General features: G+C 54.7%; 1 protein-coding gene across 1 annotated transcript; it reads left to right on the top strand.

The window, feature by feature from the left end:
- The first annotated feature begins 4283 nt into the window (after nucleotides 1-4283).
- On the top strand, nucleotides 4284-17872 carry RGS14 (regulator of G protein signaling 14). Its single transcript, XM_039239806.1, has 15 exons — nucleotides 4284-4482; nucleotides 11367-11388; nucleotides 11557-11735; nucleotides 12065-12157; nucleotides 12246-12389; nucleotides 12784-12927; nucleotides 13049-13160; nucleotides 13465-13577; nucleotides 14014-14217; nucleotides 15926-16002; nucleotides 16232-16358; nucleotides 16458-16539; nucleotides 16641-16687; nucleotides 16767-16881; nucleotides 17149-17872. The coding sequence occupies exons 1-15, from the start codon at nucleotides 4438-4440 to the stop codon at nucleotides 17349-17351; spliced, it is 1707 nt and encodes a 568-aa protein (XP_039095737.1). The 5' UTR covers nucleotides 4284-4437; the 3' UTR covers nucleotides 17352-17872.
- The last annotated feature ends 2905 nt before the right edge of the window (nucleotides 17873-20777 follow it).

A 20777-nucleotide genomic window follows, 5' to 3' on the forward strand; every position in this document is an offset into this window, starting at 1 on the left:
CGCCTTCCGGGTGTCCTATTTAATGGCCTCCGGCCGGAAACCCTCCAAACCTAGTGTCACCGGAAAGTTAAAAAAGCAAAGCCTCGCAGCCGGAGGCAAGGTGGCTTTATTTACCCACCAACCCCCCAGTCTAGTCAAGTAGTGTTCCATCTCCTTAGCGGCTCCAAGGAACCTGTCGGCCAGCCTCAGCAATGGGTTCTTATGAGCGACAAGAGCCGCAACCAATCATGGAACAGCACGTTAAGCTTGTGGGCCAATGAGGAACAGAGAGATGGTTTGAGTCGGGGGCAGCGCGAGGGTCCTCTGCGAAGCGAGGCATGCTGGGACTTGTAGTTTTTTGGGCCTTTCGCGCAGGTTGGACAGACGAATACTATTAACTATACTGTTCACCGGCCGGTGATCGCGTCTCTAGAGTAACGTTTCCCAGTCCCGAGCGAAAGAGCTCAGAGTTGAAGGCGGATGCCTGAACTCCAACTCCTGTGCTCCCTCAGACTCACTGGGTGGCTCTGGCTAGCTTCCCTTTAGCCGTCCTGGCTCCATCTCTGGCCAGCATCATGCCTTTGGAGAAGTAAAGGGTGTACGCAGCCCCAGCTCCTCATGCCCAGTCGAGTTTAAGCAATAGGAGCAGACCGGAATCCTGTCCCGGGACCCCAGTGACAATATGCGACCCATCTGGATACAAACCATCTCAGTGCCCATCTTCTGTAGCTGGAAGCAATCCTAAAAGGTTGAGGAAAGCTGGCTTAAGACCAGAGGTCAAAAACTGCTGGCTCTGTTTTACTGGCTCATGCTATTTCAATACATGATTTAAATATCAATATTTTTGTTTTGGTTTTTGTGGGATTTTGGGGGATGAGGAAGAGAGGGAGAGAATGTGAGTGGGGGAGGGGCAGAGAACGAGAGAGAATCTTAAGCAGGCTCCACACCCAACATGGAGCCCAACTCCCAGCTCTATGACCTTGGGATCTTGACCTAAGCCAAAATCAAGAGTCCGACACCCAACCAACTGAGTACCCGAGTACCCCTCAATATTTTTAACTTGAGAGACTTAGATCCACATTAGAAATGCAAATTGCTGGGGTTTTGTTTTTTTTTTTTTTTCAGGAAAATCTGAAGATCCCACCACACTAGGCCCATGAAGCCCCACAAAGGCTTTCCTCTGATGAGCTAGCCTCCCCACTGACTACTAATTTATAGCACCTCTGGCCCCTCTAGACATTTGAATTAATGACCACTATTTCAGATCAGAGGGGCACTGGGGATCACTTGTTGGTTGCTCCTTTATTTAAAGAAGCTGCCCCTCACAGCACCTGGGTGGCACTTGGGTGGCTCACTCGGTTAAGCAGCTGACTCCTGGTTAATAGAGAAGCTGCTCATTGGAATGAATGAATTTATCAGGGTTAAGTGCTGAGACGTCTTTTCTGGATCACATATTTTTAATAAGCCTATTAAAGTAACACACTCACATATGTAGTACAGATAAATAATCCAACAAAAGTCCCCTGCCACTCCCCTCCCTAAGGACATTGCCTTTCAGAGGTTATCTACATCTATACAAACAGGAATCTGTATATTCCACTAGACCGCTAGGAAGGGTGGGATTTTTATCGGTTATGGTCACTTCTGCATCCCCAGCAACTACAACAGTGCTTGGCACTGTTTAGAACAAACAATATTTGCTTTAAAACAGATCTGGGTTTTAAAGAAGAATGAGTAGGAGTTTACCAGTTTACCAGCAAGGGGAAAGGCATTCTCAGCAGACGGAACAGGAGAGGCAAAGGCCCAGAGGGATGCCCGGAAACATATGGGATGAAAGCAGTTCAGAATGGCTGAGGAGAGGTGAAGGAGGATGTAGCTAAGGCCACAACTTGAAGGGCCTTCAATTTCCCAGCTAAGGAACATGGCCTTTTTCCAGAAAGTACTGGGATGGTTTTAAGCATGAGAGTGGTCAACATGGTTTTCTCCGGCTATGGGGAGGAGAAAAGATTGGCAGGGCATAGCAGATGAGGAGACTGAGTAGAAGGTCATTACGACCAAATGAGAGACAACAAGGCCTGAGCCCAGGAAATCTCCAGAAGGAAGGGGGATCAGCTTTCGGTAATTGAGCCACTGTGGGAAACCAAGGAGAGAGAAGCTGAAAACAATGTTCTGTGGGCTGGAGGTACCCCACAGCTCTTGTGGAGTGGAGAAAATTAGATAAGGACTAAGAGGTAGGAAGTTCTGAGTTGGCTGGGGTCCCTGGGGTAAAGATGTGGTCAAAGGGAAAACTGGCATCCATAGGGCAGAGGTGGGGAGAGGAGAGGATGACCTTAGCAGGGGTCAGAGGCTGTAAATGGGCCTTTTCAGGGAGGAAGATGAGGTCTTGGCACCTGTGCTTGTGATGGCCCAGGCCCAGCTCCTGGCACCCAGGCACACATATTCACAACTTAACAGCCTCTGACTTGATGTGTAACCTTGGGGAACTCACTTGTCTCCAAGTCTGTTTCCTGATCTATTTAAAATGGAAATAATGAGCACCACTCACAAAGAGGTTGTGAGGATCAAATGAAGTTAGGAGAAGCCCCTGTAAGTGGTAATGCCTTCTATGAAGCCCAGGCCCAGATCCATGGCCCAGCAGACAGACAAGCTGTCTCCACTGACATCATACACCCTATAAAACCTTCACAGGCACACTGACATTGTCATGCACCTTATTAAGACCACTACTGGTAATGCTCTAGGCTCCAAATCAACCCCCAATATGCATACCAAGTCTGACTGAATCCCTCTATCTGGATAGCCTCAAGCAAGGTGTCTGGAAAGAGGTGATCAGCGCTGGGTGAAGAGATATATAAAGTAAGGTAACACTAACTGCTATCAAAAATAGACTGTAATGTGTATAACGGCACAAAGTTTATTCCTCATTCACATAACAGTGCAAAGCTAGTGTTCCTGGTTAATGGGTAGCTTACCTTTGTGACCGAATACTAAGACCATCTCCTTTCTTCTGTGGCTCCACAATCCCTTAAGGCCTCATCATCTTCTGCATCCAGCCAAGTTACAGGGGAAAGAAAGAATGTGGAGGGCACACACTACTTAAAAGTCTTGGCCCAGAAATGGCACACATCATTTCACTCACATTTAATGGGTGGGACTAGTCACATGGCCACACCTGACTGCAAATGAGCCTGGGAATATAAAGTTTAACCATGTGCCCAGGAGGAAGAGGACATGAATTCGTGGTGAAGAGTCAGTCACTTTCTGCACTGAAGGATTCAGGTCACAGCCCTAGAAAGGGGCAGTAGTGTAAAGGGTAAAAAACAGTAGAGGTGGCCAAACCAGAGTGGTGGGGGACTTGAGGGCTCTAAGCCCATACTTAAGGTAAAAACACAAGTCCTGTAGTGGGTACATGCCTGTGTGAGAAAGAGGCAAACTGAGTACTCTGGCTAAAGGGCTTGAGTTCAGCTGGCACTGGATCAGGGCTGGGAGGACAGGATGTCACCCTTCAGCCAACAGTACTACACCCAGGTGGAACTTTTATGTGGGTGAAAATGAGTACACACATATCACACACAGATGCAACTAATCCAATCCCCTTCCTGGGTGGGTAAGCATGTGCATACCTGCTTGCACACGTCACTGGGGTGGCTGAGTACTTAGACACCTATATGCAGTTGTGCCTCTGTCCAAGGGACTATCCATACACCCAGGTGTTTCTGATGAAGGGAGAGTGTGTGTTTATAACAGGCACACCCGGGTGGTCTGTGTGTGTATGACCACACATGCAAGGTATCCTTCTGTCTGTACACACGGGCACATGCCTGGGAAGTATCTGGGGATAGAGATAGTAACTCTGCATGTGCACAACTGCCTGGGGGAGGGGTATTGAGTATGCACATGCCCGGCACACAGCAGTGTGAGGTAAGTGTGCCCTGAGTAAAGTACCTGTGTGTATACTTGGTGCATATGTACACATGACCACAGAAGCCCCTGTCAGGGTGCAAAAAGGTGACTAAGTGTATGAGCACACACTTCTGTGTGCCCAGACATGAACTTGGAGCTCCCTGGGCTGGGCTAGACCAGAATGGGCTATTTCCTGGACACATAGAGGCCTCTGGCTATGTGTTGGTGACTGTGTGGGGCACTGCTAAGGGTGCATTGTGGCATGTGTGTGTGCATGTGAACGTGTGTGTGTGTGTGTGTGTGTGTGTGTGTGTGTGTAGGAAGAGGCGTTCGCTCACTTAGACCTTGCTTCTTTCTGTGGTTCGGTTTCTATAGAGACACTTCCTGTGGCAGAGAAAAGAGGTAGTGAGCTGGTGTTTCAGGATGTGAGGGCCCGCAGGAGCAGAGTCAGGCTCTCTCTGTTGCCTGCCTGCCACCGTGCAAGCTCTGGCCGGGGCTGCCCACAGTCCTCATGGTGGCCACTCCTCACGGCAGGGACCCTTGAACAGCAGCGGCATGCCGGGGAAGCCCAAGCACCTGGGCGTCCCCAACGGGCGCATGGTGAGTATGGACTCCAGGCCAGGCCTGTGGGGAGGGGGTGGGCACACCCAGGGTGGAGCCCAGGAGGCACGCCCGGCAGGGCTGGGCAAGAGCCTGCATGCTGCCAGCGGGTGGGAGAAGTTGGGTACAGACAGGAGCAGGCAGTGGGATCTGGTGCCCTTGCCGTAGGACCTTCCAGATGGCCCTGCTGGGGACCTGGGGCAACCTTGGGCATGAGAGCAGAGTACGGCGGTCATAGGCTTCTGGTACTCACTGCTTCCTTTCCTGCCGCTTTGGCACCATCCGGGCTGGGAGACCTAGGATGGCCCTTGATCCCTGCACACCCCCACAGTGACCTAGGCCCCCACATCTCATTTAGCCTCAGCCTTCCCCTCCTCATCCCATGTCCTGATGCCCAAAGTCAGGTAAGGGGCAACCTTCAGTGGGTCACTGTTCTTCAGCTAGACCTGCTCCAGAGGCTTCCTGCCAGAAACAGTAGTCTTTGGGAAGCCTGGGATGGGTCAGTAGGGTCAGGCCAGCCTGGTGCACCTTGTCTTTTCTATTCCTGGGCTACCGGGAAGGGTGGGAGTAGCTGGACACTAGGATGCCCTGGCTACTGCTGCTGCCCCACCCCCTAGAGCCTCTCCCTGGCTGCTTTGCCTCCAAATCAGAGCTGCCCTTGGACAGTCCAGATTCTTTCTTCATTCAACTGATGGGGTAAGCTGCGCTGGCCCTTCCTTTTCTCCCTAGGATACCAAGCCGCTTGGCAGAACCCCAGCCCCAGGAAGTCCAGACACTGTCCTAGCCTCTAACCTAGCCCCAGCCTAGGACTATGGGACAAGGCCAATGGGTCTAGAGAGACCTGGGTTCCACTCTTGGCTCTGCTGTCCCTTACTAGGGCTCTTCTCTGACCCTCAGTGTCTTCACCTATAAAATGAGGAAATTGGAACAGATCTCAAAGGCTGTTGAGATGACTAAGTAGAATGATGAATATGGAGCCCTTGACCCATTGTGGGGGCTCCATAAATGTCAGCCCCATGCCTCCCTTCATTCTCAGAGCCTCTTCATTGGTCCCCTTCCTCACTCAGGAACCAAGGTTTTACCCTCCTAATTCCCTCCTAATTCCCAAGACTTTTCTCCACTTCTCCTTTACCCAGTGTCTCTTTGTTGCCCAGCCCCAGGCTAGCTGGGTGGGAGAGAGGCAAACCCCTCCAAGCTGGCCCAGTCCCCCACCTCACTGTCTGTCTCTGCCATTAACCTAACTTTGAAAGTTCAAAAACCTACAGTCCTCTCACTCCAACCCGGAGGCATGACACTAGGGTGTCCAGGCCAAGGACACTGGGCCACTCCCACGGCCACCCCAGATGGGGTGGGCTGGTACTGGGTTGGTGCTTCTGAGCAGTGCCCAGAACTGCAGGGCAACTGAGGGTGCCCAGGGACACACCCAGCCTCTGTCCCTCCCACATCAGCCCATGGCTTCTCTACCCAAAAGTCATTCAGAGCAGGGAGGGCACCCACTGCCCCCAACCCTGGCAAGCTCATAGGTGCCCTGGCTCCTTGCAGCAACCTTCACACACAAGTTTATCTTTGCCCTTCCTGGGCCTGTTCTGAACTCTCCCTGTCACCTGTTGGAATCCTGAGGGTCACAGATTGGCTGCTTGCTGGCCACTGGTCAGCTTGGATATGCTATCTGGAGGCCATGCGCAGCTGACACGGGGAGGGGTGGACAGGCATCAGCATCTATGACACAGTACTTGTGGACCAGGAGTCAGGCTCCTTCCATGAATAACCTCTCGAGGGAGGCTCAGAGGATTAAATGACATGCTGAAAGCAGCCAACAGGTAGAAGGGCCTGCATCTGAACCCTGTCTGACTCAATGCCTTTGCTCTCCCACCTCCCAGAACTGCCTGGCTCTGTCTTCCCCCTCCTCCCCCTGCTACCACCCCCACCCACCGCTGCCATCATTCCCTGCTGAGGCGGCTTCATTTGTCAGCCTCGGCTTTCTGCCACTCAGCTTGTCAGGCAGTTGCAATGAAACCTGTCACTTAGAGATGGCTCCCAGCCCCCTCCCAGAGACATCTTCACACAACCCCAATTGCCACTTCATTTGTTCATGCAGTCATTCATTCAACAACCCCTCCATTGGTCTGCTCTATGCTGGCCCTGTCCTAGGCACTGAAGACCCAAACCCATCACCCTAGCCCCTGCCCTCAAGCAGCTCCCAGTCGGGCAAGGCGCAAAAAATGTGGGTACAAATACCAGAAGAGAATCAGATTTGGGTAAGACCCATGGGTCCAGGGTAGAGAAAGCTTGAGGAGGACCTGAGGAGGGAGAACTGACTTCTTGTCTCATTTTGTGCATTGAGGTATGAAGTTCTTGGATATGCTATCTGGAGGAGGGGATGGCATGGGGAAGGGTCTGGTTATGGGGAAACCCAGGGTGTGTGTACAGGGACATGACCTAAGGGGAAGCTGGGCCTAAAGCCTGGAGAGGAGGGATTATAATATCCTGTTGCTCTCAGGGACCCCATGTAGTCTTCCCACTTGGGGAGACCTGTAAAGCAGAGCCTACTGTAGCTCTGCCTGTATTCTTGGCATCCAGCTCAGGGCTAGGGTTCAGCTCCACAGGACTGGCTCAGGCCGAGGGGGCCAGGCACCCAGGGTTCCCTGTGCACATAGCCAGAGAGGATCTTGGGGCCTCCATTTCCCCTAACTAGGACGAAATGAGTTGATGGTACAGAGTTCCCAGCACAGAAGGTGCTAAATAATTTGACCCTCCCTTTGAGGTCTGACCCCTCCAGAGGGCCGAGTTCAAGAGGACCCCCTGGGCTCTTTACCCCTGATTGACTTTGCCTGCCAGCTCCCCCGGTACATCCCCTGTCCACTCAGGGATGCAGCTAGGTGGAAGGAATGCCTCAGGCTCCAAAGGCAGACACACTTGGATTCTAACTTCAGCTTAGCCACTTCCCCACCATATGACTTCTTTGGGCCTAGGTTTCCTCATCTGTAAAATGGGGGCAGTAATACCTGCCACACAGGATAAGGATTTCAGGATAGAGTGAGAACATGGATGTGTATTGTCCAAGGGTGTCTGCCACACAAGTAGAGCTCAGAAATGTTGCCCTTCCACACTCACCTTAGCATTCTTAGATACCAGCGGCTCTGCCAGCCTTAAGAAAAAAATTATGGCAAACTGAGGCCTGACCATGGGTCGGGGGTTCACCTTCTACCACACCCTTCCTCATCCTTTCTTCCCCTTTTCTCCCATTCACTCACCACTTCTCCTCAGGCAAGCCACGGTGAGGCAAGGCAGGCCCTACTCAGCACAACTTCCCTAAGCCTGGCAGCCTGGGCAGGTGGGAGCCCTGGTCAGCAGAGTTCCTGACAGCTCCATGCCAGCTGCTTTCACACACTCACTCACCCTTCCTAGCCGCCCCAAGAAGCTGGAAGTGCCAAGCCACCTTCTACCTGGGGGAAACCGAGGTCCAGAAGAAGTTATTTGTCCTTGAATGGTGGAACTGAAATTGAACTCCGTCCTCACTCTCTCGCACCTCTGGATATCTCTATCCCTATGCCATCTTGGCCCTGACTATGTGTATCAACAACCAGTGGGGCAGGAGGGACTGAGAAGGGTGACTTGCTGGCCACAGATATGGGGTGTTCAGAGGTAAAGGATCCCTGATGAAGGAGGTGCTGGGGCCTCATGGACTGGCAGAGGAGGACTGCAAGGGCCCTGATGGCTGCTTGCTAGCCCCAGAGCAAGGAGGGTGCTTCATGAGAGGGACTTCGGGTTGGCTTCCTTTGTAAACCAGGCCTGCCCTCTGGGAGCTACCATATCCTAGGGAGAGAGAGGCCTAGACGTGGGTGGGCAGAAGTGTGGTAGGCAGGAGGATTCAGGGCAACTGCTGGTGTTTGTAGGTGACTGATGTCAGCAAGGAGAGATTGGAGAGCAGTTAGTTCGGTGAGGAGAGTGGGAGCAGGAGCAGACCCCCAGCAAGAGAAAGCAGAGAAACAGGAAGCAGGGGTGTGAAGGGGTGTGGGGAACCCAGAAAAGTTTGATGAAGTGTTGGGTGCAGTGAGGAGGAGGGAGATGGGGGAAGCTGAAGGGGTTCATTAGTCAGGCCCCGGGCTGCTTGCTTCAGCTGTAACACAGCAACTGCTCCACTTTGCAGGGCAGGGAGCTTGGCCACCACCTGAGAGCCAGTCCCACCTAAAGACACACACAGGCAATTCAACATAATGTCAAGAACAAAACAAAATAGGAGTGTGGGCTGGCTTCTGCCCCAGGGGCCTTTGCCCAGTCTGTGGCTCCAGGCCTGCCCCAGCAGCCTTGGGGACTCCGAGCTACAGCGTGGATCTGAGCCCCGGGATGGAGGGCAGGCCAGAGAGGCCAGTGGCTTGGTGGGTGGGGAGGAGGCGGCCAGGCGCCCACCCACTGCGAAGGGGGAGGCAGGATGGTTCCTGGAGACTGGCAAACGGTGGTGAGAGCAGCCCTGAGGGTGGCAAAGCCACAGAGCAGTTGGGACAGGCAGGTATGGGCAGAAGTAGAGCTGCCAGGAATGGAAGGAGCAGGCTGGAAGGTACCCTGGGCTTCAGCTCGTCCTCCTCGCTCACCCCAGGAATTGGGACGCTCTCCAGCAGCCCCTGGAGCTGACTCGGAAAAGGGAAGAAGCCATCACATGGGGAGTGCAGAGGCAGGAGGGCGAGGGCTGGGGCGGGGCGCGGGAGGGTGCGCAGGGCTTGGTGCGCTGGCGAGTGGGCTCGCTGAGCCACGCTCTGATCTGTGCAAACTTTCCTCTCCAGCAACGTCTCACCTCCACACTCTAGGTGGGAGATGAGGCTTAGGGAGGAGCCCAAGAGCATAAAACTGGAAAAGGGCAGAGCTGGGATTTGACTCTGGGTCTGACAGACTCCAACTCCTGTGCTCTTTCCTCCATAGCAGGGCTAGCAAATTGAAAGTGGAGCACCGTCAAACACCAAGACTAATGTAACAGCAGCAATAACAGTAACGTTCCGTGACAGCTTACTACATATCAGATAGTGTTCTGAGTTCCTTATCTATATATTTAACTTATTTAGTCACAGCAATCGTTTGAAATCAGGAGTATTTACCCCATGTCTACAGAAGAAGAAATTGAGGCACAGAGACGTGAAGTGCCTGGTGCAAGGTCACACAGCACAAATTGAACTCAGGTGGTCTGGGGCAGCACCTGTCTCCATAAGTAAATGAGGCACTCTGGCCTCAGAGACCTCTGAAGAGAGCATGAGCCCCTTGTAGGGAAGACAGTTGCTGTTCAATGCCAGACAAAGTTGTCATGCTGGGAAGCAGCTCTGGGTAGCTGAGCATCACAGGAGTTTATGTAAAACTCCTGATTTTTAAATGTGGGAAACACTTTTAAACTTAAAACGAAAAAAGTCCGAGGGCCAAGATATTATGTTCTAACATATTTGCAGGCTAGCTCTGGCCCACAGATGTGGGACCTGAGTGTTCCAGGTGAGAGTGGGGAGCAGGAGGGAGATCTCAGATAGGAGGGCAGGGAGAGGCTTCCTGGGGGAGATGTTTGCATACCTGTTTCCAGTGGGGATGTAACAAAGGGACAGGTGGTAGAAACTCCTGTGACAAGACTAGTGAGAATAGGATGTGAGAGGGAGGGAGGAAAACGGGGCCCAGGTGGGGAGAAAAAAGACAGGATGTAGGGAAACTGATTTGATGCCCTACTTTGGTAGTGGCAGAGGTGGCTTACCCCTTGGGACTGGCTGAGTTGGAAGGGCTTGTGGGACATTGGGCAGAGATGTTAGCAGGAAGTTGGCTATGTGAGTTTGGATCTGGGGGGATATGGGAGGGGGAAAGGACCCAGGACAGAGTGGGGGGGGATATGGGGGGGGAAAGGACCCAGGGCAGAGTCAGGGAGGGGTAGAGGCCATCTTGCGTGGGTAGGAGATGAGAAGGAAGCTGGAGGAGCTGCTAGGAAGGTAGGAAGACTAAGGGAAACCACTGCAAGAGTCATTTTGAAAGGAGGGGTTTTTTCTATTTCACTAATGGTCGGATTCCCAGAGAAGTCGGAGTTGTATGTGGCGGGTGGGGGGACGGATGAAGTTCATCTTTACAGCAATGCTACTCAAAGTGTGGTCCATGGACCAGTGCATCAGTATTGCCTGAGAGCATGTTAGAAATGGAGAGCCTCAGACCCCATCCTGGACCTCCTGAGCCAGAATCGCTGGAGGTGGGTTTTTACTGGTCATTTTAATGCACACTAGAGTTTGAGAATGACTGCTCTATATTATAACATAGCATCCTGGGCCCACCCAAAGTGGGGTGGGGCCCATGGTCTCTCAGGGTCTTCCGCTCCAAGAGGCAACAGGTGCAACAAAGAGATCACTGGCTATAGAGGCACCTTTCCTTCCTCAAAGATACCAGCAAACATTGATATAGCACTTACCACATGCTGGGCATTGTTCTAAATGCTGGAAATGGTATTAAACTGATTTGATCCTCACAATAGTCCCAGGAAGTAAGTTACTATTATTATCATCATCCCCTATTACAGATGGAGACAAGCAAGTAACGAGTCACTCAGCTAGTAAATGGCAGAGACAAGATTCAAAGTCTGTGCCGATCCTCACCATGCTGTACATCTGGGCTTACCCAGCAAGTGCTGAGGGAGGAGGGAAGCAGGGGCAAATGGAAAGTAACTGGCATAGGTTCCATCACACAGTGTTTGGCACATGATGGAAGGGGAGCCAGGAGTACCCTGAGAAAAACGCTGACAAGCAGCGACCTGGCTGGGAATGCCCAGCATGGCCCTCCAGGGGGAGGAGAACACAGCTCCCGTCTAGGGGCCTGAGCCCGGAACTGTCCCTTGAGAATCTACCCTGGTCTGACTGTCTACCTTGGGTCTCTTGTAGGTTCTGGCTGTCTCAGATGGAGGTAAGTGACAGAGGGTACAGAGGGGGCCTACCTGGGGTGGGGGAGGGTATGTGAAAAAGGGTGGGGACACCCCTTGCTATCTTTCCAGGGAAAATACCTACAGACGGGGTTGGGCCAGGGGCTGGGGAAGGCCACAAGGCTCACCACCATTTGTCCATCCCCCTACAGAGCTGAGCAGCACAGCAGGGCCCCAGGGCCAGGGTGAGGGCCGAGGCAGCTCTCTCAGTATCCACAGCCTCCCCAGTGGTCCCAGCAGCCCCTTCTCCACCGAGGATCAGCCTGTGGCCAGCTGGGGCCTGTCCTTCGAGCGGCTGCTGCAGGACCCGCTGGGGCTGGCTTATTTCACTGTAAGCCCTGGGATGGGGTAGGGAGGGAAGATGGCAGTGGCCACCATGGTGGGGGTTGGGGGTAGGGTGGCCGGCATGGGAGAGGATATGGATGGAGCTTCAAGCTGGCCAGAATGGGATTCCTGTGCCAGCTGCCTCATCCAGCCTTTCTTTGGCACTTTCTTCTTCTTCTGTCAGCAGGGAACTTTCCTTGTCTCTGCTTCTCATTTTCTCTCTGTGCCCTATCTGTCTGATTTGGCCTCTCGGCCCTATCTTTACCCCAATCTCTTTGACCGCATCCCCTGACTGAGTCCCTGTGTCTCTGACTGCCTCCTCCATCTGTGCACCAGGAGTTCCTGAAGAAGGAGTTCAGCGCTGAGAATGTAACTTTCTGGAAGGCCTGCGAGCGCTTCCAACAGATCCCAGCCAGCGACACCCAGCAGGTGGGAGAAAGGGGAGCAGGGGCCGAGCGGTGGGTGGGACCAGAGCCTGGGTCATGCCCCTGACCTTCTCCTGTCCCTTCTGCAACAGCTTGCCCAGGAGGCCCGCCACATCTACCGGGAGTTTCTGTCCAGCCAGGCCCTGAGCCCAGTGAACATCGACCGGCAGGCCTGGCTAGGCGAGGAGGTGCTGGCAGAGCCACGACCGGACATGTTCCGGGCACAGCAGCTCCAGGTGAGTGTTCCCAGGGGTCTTGGCTTGGGATTAGGGGGCGTGGCCTTGGAAGAAAGGACAGGAGGTGGGATTGTCAGGGGTGGGATGGGGTTGGAGCGGCCAGGGCGAGGGGCAAATTTGGATGCCTGCACCAAAGTCAAATGCCGGGGCAGGGCGCGGGTCAGAGAGCGGTACCAGAGGCTGCGGTGAAGCAAGGGCTAGGGGCGGAGCCTAGCAGAGGTCGAGCCTGGGCCAAGAGTAGGCCCTGGGCTAGATAGATCAAGGAGTTGCGTGGGAGGGGCTAAGGTCTCAGCTGCTAGGTTGGGGACCCAGCCAACCCTGAGGGCTGGGCCAGGTAAGCTGGGGACAAGTCGAACGCCCCCTCCGGTTCACCGCCCTGGCGCGGGTCCCGCAGATCTTCAACTTGATGAAGTTCGACAGCTATGCGCGCTTCGTCAAGTCCCCGCTGTACCGCGAGTGTCTCCTGGCGGAGGCCGAGGGACGCCCCCTGCGGGAACCCGGCTCCTCCAGCCCCGGCAGCCCTGACGCCACGAGGAAGGTGCGGACGAGGGGCAGCGGGAGGCGGTGGGGCCGGGTGCAGATCTGTAGGGGTGTGTCCACGCTCTGCACGTAGGCTGGGGTCCGGCCCCGAGCCAGCGCCTGGATTCCTCTACCCGCAGAAACCCAAGCTGAAGCCCGGGAAGTCGCTGCCACTGGGCGTGGAGGAATTGGGGCACCAGACTTCCGCTGAGGGCTCTGGGGGCCGCCCGCTCCGCAAGTCTTTCCGCAAGGGTGAGGGTCGGAGGCTACAGAGAAGAGTCGGGGTGGGAGTTTGGGCAAGCTTTGAGAATGCCCCTTTCCTCTTATTTGTCTGTAAATCTGTGAAAACCGAAATACTCTGGAACCACCACTTTCCCCTGGTGGTTCGGTTTCCAGACTAGAGCCCGGAAGTTTGGGAAGCCGCCTCAGTAGCAACACTTCCAAGGCTCCAAGCCGCGTTAGACCCCTGCTGGAGGGCTCCAGCGGAGTCCGCCTGGCGGTGGAGAAGGGGTGTAGGGAGGATGGGCTGTTCTGCTCACTGCTCCCTCTCCCCTAGAGCTAGTAGGCGGGGCCCCAAACTCCGCCCTGCGCAGAGAGTCCCAGGGCTCCCTCAACTCGTCTGCCAGTCTGGACCTCGGCTTCCTTGCCTTTGTCAGCAGCAAATCTGAGGTGAGAGGGCTGCTGGGAGAGACAACGTGCACTACTCATGCCCCTTTGTGTGGCCACCATCATCCCTAGTCATGGTTCACACCTACATCTTCCGGCTGCCAACCCTTTAGCCTCCTCACTTTCTTCCTGTCCTCACTACAGTGGGCCCCATGCATGGCATGGATGTGCATTCCCTTTGTGTGTGTGTGCACACGTGTGGGGGCCCAGGTGTACACAGCAGATGTGGGGGGGTCAGTGGGAGGACCTGTCTCTGCGTGCCCTTATGCCTGGGTGTGCATACATATGTTGCCATAGGAGTATCTCTGCCTGCCTAAAAGTGTGCCCTTTGGCATGTGTGTGCATGTGTGCGCCTCAGTGGGCTTACCTGCCTGTGTAACTCTCTGCATGTCCCTGAATGTGTACACATGACCTTCCCTCCACTACTGCCCTGAATCAGAGCCACCGGAAAAGCCTTGGGAGCACAGAAGGTGAGAGTGAAAGCAGGCCAGGGAAGTACTGCTGCGTGTACCTGCCCGATGGCACAGCCTCCTTGGCCCTGGCCCGACCCGGCCTCACCATCCGTGCCATGCTGGCAGGCATCTGTGAGAAACGAGGCCTCTCTCTACCTGACATCAAGGTCTACCTGGTGGGCAATGAGCAGGTGTGGACCTGGCCTGGACCCCAACTCTAACTCTCTTCCTGATCTTGACCCCAACCCCACTCCTGTCTCTGCTCAGCTTTGACCTCCACCCCAATTCCATTCCCATCCTCATCCCCTTCCTAATTCCAACCCCAACACAACCCTGCCCCTTCCCCCATGCCCAGCTCCAAATCAACCCAGCACCAACCCCTCAAACTCAGACTTCCACTCTCATCCCATGAAAATCCTTTCCCCAACCCATTCTCCTCCTGGTTTCCAGCCTTACCGTTATCTTCACTGTGATTCTCTGGGGGAGAGAGTCGGGGAGAACCACTGCCTGAGCTGGGTTTCCCCCATCACCCCCAGAGTTCCTACTGGTCATCTTTGAAATGGCCATCAGAGGCACCCAAACGCACGTAGCCCATGAAAAACTTTTCTTGAGGTGCAAACTAGACTTAAGCTTTACAGAGGAAATGGGGGGGGGGAGGGAGGATGCACTTTAAACCAAACCATCCAGTAAGGGAGATTTGAAGAAAAAATGCTGCATTCCAGGGAGGTCCTGCAGGATTTCATTCTCCCAGATAAGGCGTAAGGCCCTGCCAGGTGGGTGAGCAGAGGGACCCAGGCCGGAGCTCTGTCCTCCAGGTCCACAGGCTGGAGGTAAGCCAGGCAGGATGTGATCAGAAAGAGGGGCCAAAGTTTCAGAGAGTTCCTGGGGGGATGGTAGGCCCTTCTGGCTGGCTCTGGGAAGGCTTCATGGAAGAGGCAGCTGTTGATGAGGATGGGGAGGAGTTTGCCTGGCAGAACTGTCAGGAAAAGACATTCTAGGCAGAGGGAACAGCTTAAGTGAAGTCTGGATGTGAGTAAGAAGTGCAGGGCAAGTTCAGGGGCCTGGAGAGTGGGACTGTGAGGGCAGTGGGAGGATCTCTGCCCACTCAGGCCACCCGGGCAGCCTCTGAAGCCCAGATGGGCTTTCTCATCTGCTAAATATAACTCCCCGCCCACACTCCACCTGTCCCTGCAGCACAGCACAGGCCTGTCCCTGAAAGAGGCTGCCTCCCTGTCCTGAGCTGGTGTAGGAAGTAGGGCCTATAGGAGCAGTAGTCACTACACCTACTGTTTATGTACCTACTGTGTGGCAGGCACTGTGCTAGATACTTTATATCCTTCTGGCATCACAGTGGTTTGGGGGAAGGGCTCTTGTTGTAGTGAGGAGACACAAAGTGTCCTTAGTAGGTGGGGATGGAGAGAAATGGACAAGTGTTAAAAAGGGGACAAGGCCTGGGTGGCTGATGATCAAAGGTGGGTGGTGAGGGAGTAAATGCATCCATGGATTTCACATGCCTGGGAGACAAGGGGGCAGCCATCCAGGAAGTGGGTCCTGGACCAGCCTGGCCCAGGAAGAGGCAGCTCCATGATCCAGGACCTAAGCCTGCTCCTTATCCAAGCAGCCTCATTACCATTTCATGTTCACCTCACTCCTGTTTCTTCTCCATGGCTGTCCAACCTTCTTGCTACCCTTCTCCCTGGCCTTGGCCATACTAGGCTCAACTCCAGCCAGGTGCCTTACTCCATCCTCATCTCTACGCTCACCTGCCCACCACCCTTTCACTCTGACCCTTAGGGATCCCCAGTGGGGGGCATGGGTGGAAGTGGGGTGGTTCCTTCCCACCCTGGGATGGTTAGGGTGAGGAGGGAAGGTCTCTGAGACCCTGCTTGGCATCTGCAGAAGGCTCTGGTCCTGGATCAGGACTGCGCCGTGTTGGCGGACCAGGAAGTGCGGCTGGAGAACAGGATCACCTTCGAGTGAGTTCCCCTCCTCCCAGGCTTGGGTCCTGGGCCCCAACACGCGTTTGGGTCCCAGTTCAGGCTGTTGTTGTCCCTCTCAGGTCCCACCCCTGGTGCTAACAGCATCCCCCCAAGTTGTCTCACCTCCCCAGTGTAGGCTGCGCCCCCTCTTGGGCCTGTCCCGGGTGGGTTGGGGGAAAGGCGGGGTCGGCTCCCCGCGGTTCCGCAGCGCAAGGGTCCCGTGCAGGCTCGAGTTGGCGGCGCTGGATCGAGTTGTGCGAATCTCCGCCAAGCCCACCAAGCGGCTGCAGGAGGCGCTGCAGCCCATTCTGGCGAAGCACGGCCTGAGCCCGCAACAGGTGGCGCTGTGCCTGGTGAGCTGGGGGACAGCAGGGCTGGGGGGCGGGGGCGGGGGCGGGGGCGGGGAGGGCAACGGGCTGCCTGTCCAACGGGCTGCTGATCTGTTCCCACAGCCAGGTGAGAAGCAGCCGCTGGATCTGGGGAAGCTAGTGAGCTCGGTGGCAGCCCAGAGACTGGTTTTGGACACTCTCCCAGGTAGAAAACCAAGGCCCTGGGGCTTGGTCCCTGGATATGGCTCTTGCTCAGAAGGGGTCCAAGTGGGAGGTAAACACTAAGGGTGGCGCGCTCTGCCATAGGTGTGAAGGCTCCCGAAGCTGGAGACACAGCCCCGTGCCGCAGCCAGGTGAGCGAGAGAAAGGGCTACCTCTTCTGCCTACTGCACCTCCCCTCCCGGTTGTGGCTCTGACTCCACATTCTCGCAGGGCGGCCAGCCTAGAACTCAGAACAAGGCCGCCCACCCCTCTCCACTGTCCCTCAACTCGATGGCCCAGGCACCCAGTAGTATCACTGGGAAGCGGCAGACCTGTGATATTGAAGGTACTTTGGGGATGGTGGGAGCTAGGGACCAGAAGGGTTGGGGACCATTGAGGGTGGATGGTACCAGAGAGGCTTGGTCTGAGGCAGGGACCTTGATGTTATTGGGGCTGGAACAGTGTCCATTGGGGGTGAGGGGACCAGAGGGACTGAAGGGTGGGAGGGGGGCATTTGGGGAGGCTGTGGTTGTAATAAGGGCAGCAGGACAGTGGTGGGCTAGCATAGGCAGGTCTGCTCTGGTGGACTTCTTGACTCTATGGCCACCCCTAGGCCTGGTGGAGCTGCTGAATCGGGTGCAGAGCAGCGGGGCCCATGACCAGAGAGGCCTTCTGCGCAAAGAGGACCTGGTGCTTCCAGAATTTCTGCAGCTGCCTGTCCAAGGGCCCAACTCCCAGGAGGCCCCACCACAGACTGAATCAGAGGTCCAGCCCAAGGGGGACCCCTCGGACTCTACTGCCCACTCAGCCCTCTGACAGCTGCCCAACAGTCCAGGCCGGCTGCATGGCACCTGGTGGGCCAAGCATGCCATGGGCCCGCTCTGCATGCCCTGTCTGTGCCATGAGTGTCCCTGGCGCCTTCCTGCCACGGGCAGGCCCGCAGGAAGGGCCAGAAGGGAGTGGAGAGTGGGCTCAGAGGAGGCGCACCCCCACAGCTGCCATCACTTGGTCCCTTATAGGTTCACTCACCCATCCCTTGCTGCCAGGCCACTGAGGGGAGGTGGGCCTAACCTCTCTGGTGCAGGCATGCCCAGCACAGAGGGGCGGCGTTGGCAGTGCCAGCCTCCCCACCTTGTGCTAAGCCTTAGCAAGGAGCAGAGGAGGGGCTGGCCCCTCCTCAGGGAGCTGGTATGAGTAAGGCCTGGGGTACAAGCAGGCAGCCCCTCCCACTACTCACATAGGCTCTGCTGGACATATGGATTTTGCAGTTGGCTTGGGGCAGCTGGGTTTGTCCTGGATGTATGATATTGTTATTATAATAGTAATTATTATTCTCCCATGAGGTATGTTCCTTCTATGCCAGTCTACCCTGTGTACCCCTCAAGACACACCGCTCTGTCACCAGGGTCAGTGCCAGGAAGCCCTTGGGGACCTCAAGGTGTGCCCCCGACTTCCTGTTGTCAGAACCTCTCTTCCTGACTGCATAGAGTATTGGGGTTTGAATGTGAGAGACAGAGACAGGGAGGAAAGGAGGAAGAGGAGAGGGAGGGGTAAAGGGGAGGGGGGAGGCACTTCTGGGGAGCCATGCCTCGGCCACCTGTCATCACACTGTTCCTCAGTCTGTGGATCTGAGTAGAGTACAGCATCTGGTTATTGTCCTCTGCGTCTACTGGGGACTGAGTGTGTCTCAGCAGACATGGCTGTGGGCTCCTCTGGATGCATTAAAGGCCTTGTAGAGGATACTGGTCGTTGTGGTGGGGCCAGGTTCTGTGCCTTGCCTGCTTTGGCTGGGTGGTCATCCCTGTCCCTAGGTAACCCACACAGGGAGGGAGAGTGGGGAGGACCTCCCAGGAGGAGGGCCCAGCTTGTGAGCAGAGAAGCCAGACTCAGTCCCAGTGCTGTCGAGACAAACAAGGGGACATGGGAAACTTGAGGAGACACCTGGGGGGTGACGGGCTCTCCTGACCACCTCAGACAGGTCAAACTCTCTTCCCCACTCCAGTTCTTTATGCTTGCTGTCCCCTCCGTCAGGAACTGCCCCCCCCACCACCACACTCCCTTATTGCACCTCATCCTTGAAATTCTTGACAGAGATCAGTGGGGTTTGTTGATCCAATGTGCCTTTCTTCAGAAGTCTAACCCCCTCAAGCCTTTCTTGGGGGCCTTCAGCCCTCTACCCACTCTGCCCATTTTGTTTGGCTGGGTTGACCAGACTCCCTAGCTGCTGGGCTGGGCTCATGTCCCAGTCCTGGTCAATCAGCGTTTGGTGCAGGGATGATCCTCTGACCCCAGCGAAAATGCCAGTCCTGGTCCTTTACCACTTCCCAGGGATTTGAACAGAGGATACACGGGGAGAGAACCTGCATGTGAATGAAGCCAATGCAGGAGAGCAGGACTGAGATGGAGGGAGATTCCTGACAAAATTTACCTGAATGTCTAAAGTCAACCACTCCTAGACATTCTCATCTAGGCAAGCCAACACGTTCTTGCCGTGTGTATGTGCCTGTGACTCTGAGTGGGTTTTCTGAGACCTGGAACCACAAAAGTCTTGCTTTCACTGAAGATCTCAGCTTGAACACCTCGTGGAGCCTTCCCTGGTCACCTGAGCCATGGTCTAAATGTTTGTGTTTCCCCTCTCCCTAAATTATGTGTTGAAACCGCAGCCCCAAGGTGATGGTATTAGGAGGTAGAGCACTTGGGATGTGCTTGGTCATGAGGGTGGAGCCCTCATGAGAGGGGCTAGTGCCCTTATAAAAGAGACTGCAGAGGGCTCCTCCACCCCTTCCACCGTGTGAGGACACAGCAAGAAGTTGGCTGTCTACAACCTGGTAGAGGGCTCTCACCGACACTGAACATGCTGACCCCCTGATCTTGGACTTCCAGCCTCTAGAACTGTGGGAAATAAATTTTTGGATAAGCCTCCCAGTCTCTGTTATTTTTGTTACAGCAGCCCAAACAGACTGACACCAGATATGAAGTGCTCCCCAACTTTGTTCTCTACCATGCTGTCCATTTTTCCTCCTTCACAGCACTCATCCCACTCTGTAATGACCTTGTTTACTTATTCACACTTGTTTGTGGACAATATGATAAACATGCCCTGATGGCAGTGACCTTGTCCATCTTAGTCATTGTTGTTTCCCCCTGGCCTCCTGGGCTGACAAATGATTCTGCAGCCTCAGATAGATGCAGTGAAGGAAGCAGGGACAGCAGGGCAGTGGGGGTCCTGGGCAGGGGACTGCATTGCGCCAGAATCACAGAATCACATCTGTGGCCAGATGGGTAGGCAAACCCATGTCCCTTCCCCAATCAGCTGTGGAACCTCCCTTACACTTCCTGGGCCCTGGGGCTTCTCCCTGTGGGTAGAGACACTCTTCCATGTGCCAGGATAGAGAGGTAGGGACACCAGGTAAGAGAAGGGTATCTTCCCAAAGTTGGCAGATCCTTCACTCACCCCTGCCCTTCTGAAGACCCAGCAGGGACCAAAAATGTGATGGCCCCATGATAGAGGGGATCATGGGTCAGGTGGGAGAGGCTCCATAGATGTCAGCCCCTGCAGGGGGAGGAAAAATGCACATCAACTCAGGCCCCCAAGTTAGGCGTGCTCCATCCTTTATCTTATTTTTGTCCTCATGACAAAATAGCCTGGTGGGGATGAAGCCAAGGCTACAGGAGGGGAAGTGACTAGCCCAGGATCCTGCAAAGAATTTGTTGCTGGAGCTTGACCAGCACACAGGCTGTCTGACTCAGGGACACACACCAGGGAGGACCCAGATGCTGTAGGAACCCCTTTTGGAAAGCTATCTCCCTCTGTCGGGGTGGGGAAGGATACATTGATATGGATGCTCTGGGGAGCAGCTTGGGAGTTTCTCCTAAAAATTAAAAACACATAGCATCTGAGCCCAGCATTACCACCAGAGAATCACTCACTCCCCATACAGGAGCGCCTTCCCTGCAGGGTTTCTATGACCCCAAAACTGGCAAACAGCCAAATCTGTGGGGTAACACAAAAGGTGGTGGTGTGTCTATGCTCCGCAATACCACACAGCAGATAAGGAATTGGGTACCACATGTCCTTATGTGGAAAGTTCTCCAAGACATGTTACTGTTCGGTAAAAGAAAGTAGAGCAATGCATATGACATGATAACTTTATATGAACCACAAACACAGAGACACATGTATAAGTATATAGAAAGAACAGAAAAGGCTCTAGAAAGATACATGCCAAGCAGATGAAAATG

Source organism: Hyaena hyaena, unplaced genomic scaffold, assembly GCF_003009895.1.
Source record: "Hyaena hyaena isolate Hyena2069 unplaced genomic scaffold, ASM300989v1 scaffold_160, whole genome shotgun sequence".
NCBI lineage: Eukaryota > Metazoa > Chordata > Mammalia > Carnivora > Hyaenidae > Hyaena > Hyaena hyaena.